This window comes from Cyprinodon variegatus, unplaced genomic scaffold, assembly GCF_000732505.1.
Source record: "Cyprinodon variegatus isolate N-32 unplaced genomic scaffold, C_variegatus-1.0 Scaffold77, whole genome shotgun sequence".
In the NCBI taxonomy this organism is placed as follows: Eukaryota; Metazoa; Chordata; class Actinopteri; order Cyprinodontiformes; family Cyprinodontidae; genus Cyprinodon; species Cyprinodon variegatus.
Genome location: NW_015150530.1, coordinates 350,875 through 358,981, shown reverse-complemented (window position 1 = coordinate 358,981; position 8,107 = coordinate 350,875). Strand labels below are relative to the sequence as shown.

The 8,107-nt window shown below is 37.9% G+C and overlaps 2 protein-coding genes across 3 annotated transcripts in view; both read right to left on the bottom strand.

Moving 5' to 3' along the window:
* Positions 1-415: 415 nt before the first annotated feature.
* LOC107083538 (ADP-ribosylation factor-like protein 6) lies at positions 416-2,487 on the bottom strand. The gene is made up of 6 exons (XM_015372857.1): positions 2,227-2,487; positions 1,978-2,028; positions 1,800-1,861; positions 1,629-1,697; positions 1,435-1,529; positions 416-549 (listed from the first exon to the last, which is right to left on the bottom strand). Exons 1-6 carry the CDS (start codon positions 2,347-2,349, stop codon positions 416-418), a joined length of 534 nt encoding a protein of 177 aa, XP_015228343.1. The 5' UTR covers positions 2,350-2,487.
* Positions 2,488-5,646: 3,159 nt separating this feature from the next.
* The window catches only part of LOC107083579 (ephrin type-A receptor 6-like), a 238,595-nt gene continuing 236,134 nt past the window's right edge, over positions 5,647-8,107 (bottom strand). For both annotated transcript variants that reach the window (XM_015372920.1, XM_015372921.1), the window contains exon 17: positions 5,647-7,600. In XM_015372920.1, the coding sequence (XP_015228406.1) occupies positions 7,486-7,600 (115 nt within the window). In that variant the 3' untranslated portion in view covers positions 5,647-7,485. The remainder of the gene's footprint in view (positions 7,601-8,107) is intronic.

Sequence of the window (8,107 nt, the reverse complement as noted above, 5' to 3'; positions counted from 1 at the left end):
AAAACAAGATGTGCTGCAGGTAAATCGTTTGTGAGGCATTCTTTTACTCCAGACTTTTTTTTTTCTTGGACCCTGACTGTTAAATGCTGCCCAGCTCTTAATCCGTTTGCCTTCTTCTGTTTAATGAGTAAACAAGGAGGAGGAAAATGCATGTATGCATAGGAGCTAGACTGTTGAATGACTGCATGTGGCTATTTGTCTGCAATGTTTAACCTACCAACAATGAAAAAGAATAGATTCAGTCCTTGTTTTTAACCAGAAGCCATGCTTTTCTTTCATTTTTTGGGTGAATAGATATAGCTAGGGTCCGATGGTTTTGTTTTAAGTTCCTTGTATGAATAAGGGAATTCTACAGTGCATCATAACACTTTTCTATTGAGATCAATCATCAAGGTGAAAGCAGAGTGATGGACATTTACCAGATGTGCCAGGGCTTGTCTTTGATGTTCTCCAAACACAACATTTGCGAGACCTTGACAGAAGAGAGAGCATCCCGCAGATCCATCTTGTTTGCAAAGAACAGCACTGGGATCTTTTTGTTGCGGATATCTAAGAAGACAGCATAAATATCTGAAACCTCAGTTGAGTTATTGCACATCTGCCTTTCAATTTAGAGGAAGATATATCACAGAAAATGCTCCCTTATGATATTGGATGTTTAATTATTCCACCACATGAGAACACCAGCTATTTAAAATCCATCTGCCACTGCCACTCAATTTACACAACAGTAGTCAAATGTTGCCAATTAGATCACCTAATTTCATGCCACACTATGCAAACCCTCAGTCTGTCCTAATGAAAGTTGACTTAGTTCTGGATGCTAAATGATCAGAGTGGCTCCAATTCCCTTTTCAGATTTTTGCTGATAATTATTGGATAGCTTTAGGGTGCTAATAGAGAATAAAAAAATGATTCCCAGATGATCATTTAATATTCATACATAGTGGGGTGAAAAACACTGAAAAAAGAAATAAAATAAAGCAGGGATGTAAACAATAAGTAATGTATTCCATGCTAAATACTGAATTCCAAATGCATCGATCCCTAAACACAGAGAGACACATTTGGTCCCTCTTGTTGATGCTATAATCTGGGCAAATGTAGATGTTGAATAGGAGGGCCCCCAGAATGGAGCCTTGAGGAACCCTGCATGTGATTTTTCTGGTCCCATATTAAAGATATAGAATAGTTTAAAAAGTAACAGAAGGTGTCAAATGAAAAATCATATTTATCATTTATAATTAAATGCTTTATGATCTATGTCTATAAACAAGTTTAGATCCAACAGTGTATTATTCTTTACTCTATTTTTGGTCATCTGTAATTTTACAATTGTAAACCCTAACCCTAATATATCAGCGATATTTGACACTTTCTAAACTAAAAGTCTTCTAAAGTTACGAGTAATGTAAAAATATATATCGATTATACCTTCATGGTTTAGAAGAGTTTCGAGCTCTTCCTTTGCCACAACCATTCTCAGTTTGTCGCTGCTATCAATGACGAATATAATTGCATTGCTTTCCCTATAAAAAAAACAAGAACAATCAACTAATAATAATTCACAAAGGTCAAACTAAAGCTTTATATACCATATGAATGCATCCAGTATTTTTGTACCCTACTTGTAGTAATGCTCCCATAAGCTTCTGTATCTGTTTTGGCCAGACATGTCAAAAACTGTGAAGGACAGGCTGCAAGGAGTGAGAAAACAACACAAAAAGAAGCAAAATTAGTTGTATTGGGATTAGGATATGGGTATTACTGTACACTTCCGAGATGACTTTGTGTTTTACCTGGAGCTTTTGAACTTTTCAATGTTGAAGCCGATCGTCGGGACTATGTCTTGAGCCTGTGTCTACATGTACGCACATTTGCACACATTCACAGACACATGCAAACACACAAAGGCAGACAAGTAATGGCAAAAGTATGTCAACGAAGAAATTAAGGGAGGTATGAAGTGGGCTTTACCTGACTAACATGTTTCCATTCTTCTGACAATGGACCTAAATGATTGGGATGCTGAAAACGAATGATTGCATAGAAATAATAATCTGCATCCCAATGTGTACTTTTATAGCATTAAAAAATAATCTATCTGCTAAATGGATGTCAGTACCCACATAACAAGATTGGAAAAACAACATAACGAAGTGTTACAGTTTGTGACATTTTGCTAAAACTTAATATTTAAGCTTAAATCCTTAAACCAAAACTTACATTTGATGGCTTGAGCTGGTTGATGATTGTAGTTTTGCCGCTGTTGTCCAGCCCCAAGCACAAAACGTTGACTTCTTTCTTCCTTAGGCCAAGCCAGCCGGACAGTTTATCAAGCAGCCCCATTTCACTCAACTCAATGCTAGACCACTTAGATTTTTTAAATATTACCCCATAGATTCAGGAAATCAGATTTGTTAGATTTGAAGATTTTCTCTAAAGCGACATTAATAATAAAACATAGGCCTTAGTGGTGCTCCAGTGCTGTTGCTGTGAATTGATAAAATGCTGCCTGGCCATCGCCAGCTTGTGGAAGGTAATCCTATTAGGTTGAATTAAATCCAGTGAACCACCCGGTGGCCTGCTCGTTGAATGTGGAGCTTAGCAGGCCCCCAATCCTGATGCATTTGATTTATTACACATTAACACACTGAAGAATTCCCTTTAGCTTTTGGATCCTGTTATAGGAATATAACATCTAATAGAAGCAGCCCTTTCTCTACCTGCAGCCACTTTGGGGGTGTGCAGCTTTACAATTTAGTTTGACTCATGGGTTGAAATAAATGATGTATCACTTTATGATGAACAAAGGTCTAAAATATCACATTTCCTAATTATTTTTTACAGCAACACATTTGGACCTTTTACATAAAATGTTTGAATCATCTCCATGATCCAACAGCTCCATCTTATGGTAACTACAAACGATTTTCATTTCATATATACTGATAGGAACAATGAAATTTTGAGTTAATTTCTAATTAAACTTAAGAGTGAGCCATACAAATTTTGGCTTATCAAACTAAGTGATTTACTTTCTGAAATATAATAATTAAACATGTTTACATTTTGTCAAACCTTCACCACTAGCAGCACTTTACTTTATATTGATTTTATGTAGGATAGTTATAAAATAACTCTAGTTTCAATCCTCAAGGTTTCATGTATAAATATCTAAAATGCATCAATTTTCAACCTCATTTACTTTGATAATACTAAATAAAACAATGTGGAAAAATTGACTTTCAGAAATCCCCTCTGTAGTCATTAAAGCTCACCTTTGTGTAATAAATGTCACATTAGCCTGATGACAAATTCTCTACATTGATACCATGGTAGTGATAGTTTTATTCAGCAGGTAGGCTGTTGAGATGTTGATAAGCCAAGGTTCTGTAATGTTTCATGCTCTGGACTGCTTTGGGAATCACTGACTGCTTCTTTGAATGGTTTTCATTTCTTTCACTGCACTCCACAACAATAAATTTGCCATGTTCACTTGTGCCTGTCTAATTATCTCCATCTGGACTCTCCAGGATATAAACTAGTTCAAGCCTCAGTACAGTTGCCAGATTATCTAAAGCTTCATGCAGATGAAATCCAGCCTGTAAGAAATGAAGAGAAGCCTCTTCTTGGGCTTTCCCTGCCTAGTTTTCCTGAGGTGTCTGTTTTAATGGTCCTAACCAGTGACTTCTCTTTGCCACCGGATCAGCATTTACAAAGTGCTGATTGAAGTGAGCATTTCTGGTTTCACACAGCCTCTGACAGTCTTTTTCTTCTCCAGATCTGCACACAGTTCTTTCTATCCAATATCCTAAGTTGCCTTATTTCAAAATTGGTGATTACAGATGCTCAGACTGAGTTTAGGTTGCTTTACAAAGAAAATTTTGCAAAATTGTAATCTTTGGAATGCATTGCACAGGGTGTAATAAAAACTATCGAAAAAACTAAAAATGTAGGGGAAAAAAAATCTCCTCCAGCTCACAGTGATCTGTTAATTAGCCTTTCGCATAATATCCTAACTTACAGACCATTTTCAAAGACAGTTTCACAAAAGTGTACAAAATATTCATATGAGACAATGTATTATATGAAGGCCAAAGGGTATAAATTATTTTACAGAAAAATTTAAATTACTTGCGAACACAGAAAAATTAGAATTGCAAAATAACATAAAAAAACACAGAAAGAAAAAGCTGCAAAGGAGAAATCAGCAGCATCAGATAGTAGAAAGCAGCAAAGTGGAAATGGCCTGCAAAAACAAAAGCTGCTGCAAGTCCATAAATAATTTTAACGTAAAAACACACAAAACAAGAAAAAAATATTGCAAGCAGCAAAAAGTTAGTTTTTTGCTGTTAGTTAAAAAAAGTTGCAAACTTGCTTTTTATGATGAAGTGCATCAGATCAGGTCTGCAAGTCACACAGAGGGTAGCGCTGTTGCCTTGCAGCAACTAGGTTCTGGGTTCAATTCTTTCTGCATGGAGTTTGCATGTTCTCCCCATGCATGCATGGTTCTCTGCGCATACTCCGGCTTCCTCCCAGAGTCCAAAAACATAACTGTTAGGTTATTTGGCTGCTCCAAATTGTCCTTAGGTGTGAGTTTGTGTGTGCAGGGTTGTGTGTCAATGTGTGTTACTGTGTTGCCCTGCGACAGATTGGCGATCTGTCCAGGGTGTATCCAGTCTCTTGCCCGTAGACTGCCAGAGATAGGCACCAGCCCCACAATGACCCTGACAATGACCTCCACCTTGGAGCCAGGCTTACTGGAATAAAAACTGATCCTCCCCACATAAAGAGCCAAAACCCAGAGGACTCAGCAGAGGAGGAACAATGGATGATTAGGAGACGAGACAGACACAAAACCCTTTTTCCTCTGGCTGCAATGATCCAGGACATGAACCTTACCATAAACAGAACTGAACAGAAAACAACATCTAATAATGATCTGGCCATGATAGCTGGAACTGACCCCAATATAAGGGAAGCTAATTAGGAGCTGGAAAGATTGAAGCAGGTGAAAATGCATGATCTGCTGCTACCACAGCAGATCATGGCTGCCATGATCTGCTGCTACCACAGCAGATCATGGCAGAAAGCTTCATTTGTTGGCCGCCGACATAGTGCTCAAATCGAAAAGATACAAGCTATGATGTAATCGGCCAACAAATCTGGCCTTCGAAGGATGCAACCGCTTAACTTTATCGCAGCCGTGTTAAGATTCAAAGAAAAACGTACTTTTTTTCTCTTCAGGCATTCTCTCTGTGTCCTGGTCTGATATGAGTATATGACTGTCTCCCCCTAGTGGTCTGAAGCACGTTCACTATGTGACAATAATTTCTGGTACTTCAAGAACTATTTAAGGCTTTTATGTTTGCAGGGCATCTCCACTTTGCTGCTCTCTAATTTTCTTGTGTGCAGCTTTTCTCCTTTGCGGTGTTCTTTGATGTGTTTTTGTCTCTGTGTATTCATCTGATGTTTGTGTTTGCTTGTATCATTTTTAGTTTTTGGTTACAGGACTTTTTAAATTTTCTGCGAAATTTTATGTTTCAACACCATTTGTACCTCTTAGCCACAGCAATATGCTCACTTTGGTAAACATTTGACACACTTATAAATAAAACAAAGTCAGTCACCAGAACTGTTCATCTTTATTTGCAAATAAATATTCGCTGTACCTGCCTCTTACAGTGTGCAAGATCTACAACATCTCTTTGGAAATCATAGAAAAATAAAATACAAGAATTGTAATAAGTATACTTGTACTTTGTACAAAAGAACGTTCTAACATTGCTCAGCAGTAGAACATGCTAAACAAACAGCATCTGATAATCTCAGGATTCATGTAGAGGGATGGGCGTTTGTGGGTGTGTGTGTGGGGGTGTGTGTGCTTGGGTTTGTGCGTGCACCTTTCCCGCTCCTGAGGGTCCAGATGCATGACCGACCACACTGTGTCCCAAAAGGCACACCTCTTTAGGTCCAGTTGGGTTTAAACTATGTTATAAAAACTGCAGATAATAATTTTTTATACCATTTAAAGAAATAACTAGGTCCTATGACTGCACTGAAACTTATGAACTCCTATAAAGTGTTTCTGGTTTGCATGGCTAACAGACTGTAAGGCATTCTGTGTATGTGTTTCTGTTACAGTCAATGCTAAAATGATTTATGAATTATGAAACTGCTGTCAATGTTTTAAGCTGCTATTCCTCAATGGTCAAAAAAAGTAAAACAGTTACGAATAATCTCTGCTAACATCTTACATCTAGTCCCGCTTCACTTTTAGAAGTGCTCCTATCAGACTAAGCTCACTGCCACTATTGCTACAACCTTTACATGATCACAAAGTATGCAAAAGCAGTTGTTAAAATCCAACCAGACACGTTCCTCTTGTTTCCTCCGATTTCACAAACTAAATCCGCTGTAGAACTGAAATAAAGTACCAGAGTTTTGGTTTTTTAGTTGTGTTTGAGTGTGTGCGTCCAGGCAAAATGACTTGATGCGAGAGGAAGAACCGTCCTTCTTAATAAAGTAAAACAACTAGAAATATTAAAATTCTGTGAACATTCATAAAGTACAACAGTGGAATTTGTGGAGTTTTTTTTTGTTCTCAGGCAATGTTTAACATTCACAATCAAACGCAAAATTAAACTGACTTAAAAAAACGGTCAGACCGGGATGGTGATTTTCTTGAAGAACCGGTGGAAGTCTGTCATTAAACAATTCATCCCCCACAGAGACGCCGAGGTGACTGCATAATACTGTATTGCTGATTTGGATTAAAATAAAATCTTTAAAATAAATAAAACCTTTTAGAAAATTTCCAGATTTACTAGGGCTTTCACATACACAACTGCACATATGTCGATATTAGGTTATAATAATAATAATTAACTGTCTATACACTTTAAACATTCATTAAATCTCTATAACGTTCTGCTTTCTTCTTCGTTCAAGTATTAGTGTACCGGATTCTTTAGACATCAGGTAACTAAAACAATCTAAATAAACCTTTATAATAAATAATAAAACTCTAAACTAAAAAATACTGAGGTTATTTCTCTTTTCAAAGGACGAAAAACAGATAGATTGCACACCCGATAGCAGCTACAAGAGCAAGAGAAAACAAAGTTCAAAGGTTCGGTAGATTACATTTGCAAATCTACATTTCTATTGTTGCTCCACACACAAAAATACGGCTGTTGCAACAAGGCATTACATTCCCTTAAGTGAGGGCCTGGGCCAGTCTGTGAAGTCCATCAGGCCTTTGGAGTCTGGTAGAACCAGGCGCACAATGTGAGGAGTGTCTGGTAGAAAACAAGTCCAAAGGGAAGAGTAGGAGACCAGGAAGGGTTCTGTTAGAATATTCTTTTCAATGAGGTGTTAAAAGTCTGCTGCGGGCTTTAGCCTGCCCTCAGTTGGATCAGACTTCACTTCCTCCTGTCTCGACTACCTGTCCATCCCAGGCTGCAACAAAAAAGGGCGTCCTCATACATGGAAACCCTTCTCCTGTTCATGCAGTAGTTGAAACTGAAGGGTCTGTATACTGCTGATGATTCGCCTCTGGTGGCCGATCAGCTCCACACCAATACGCCTCACATCTCTAGGCCGAGAGGGGAAACACAAATACAGAAACATACAAAGAACACTTTAAATATGGTGACATGCTTATTTATTTTCACACAATGATCCATCTGTAGATAGCACCTGAGCTGCTCTACCTCATAAAAAGAAGATGACAGGTACTTACAGTACTTTGAAAGAGTATTCATAGGGTAATAATTTCATATTTTGTCAAATTAAATACACAGACTGTGCTTATTTATTTGAATTTCACATGGTATGCCAACAGAAAGTAGTGCCTCGTTGAAAGTGGAGGAAAGATTAAAGTTGTAGGGAAGCGGCTGTTCCAACTGTTGTATTTCCGAATTCTCCCGAATGGTGCACAACTTTACACAAGTGAGTAAAGTGAACGTGATTGGTAGTTTAACAAGGGGGCAAGATTGTTGTGGCAGAGGGTACACAAGCAAGTTTGGTTGTAGCTGGCTTGTCGGACGCATCTTGCTAACCAGTCAGCAACTTAGTGCTAGTATGTTCCCAATGGGAAATT

Excerpts from the sequence above, each read along its gene's own strand:
- LOC107083538 (XM_015372857.1), bottom strand. The coding sequence starts at position 2,349 with ATGGGGCTGCTTGATAAACTGTCCGGCTGGCTTGGCCTAAGGAAGAAA. Across the intron at positions 1,862-1,977 it reads AATGGAAACATGTTAGTCAG|ACACAGGCTCAAGACATAGT; the intron begins GTAAAGCCCACT and ends GCGTACATGTAG. Across the intron at positions 1,530-1,628 it reads TTATGGGAGCATTACTACAA|GGAAAGCAATGCAATTATAT; the intron begins GTAGGGTACAAA and ends TTTTTTTTATAG.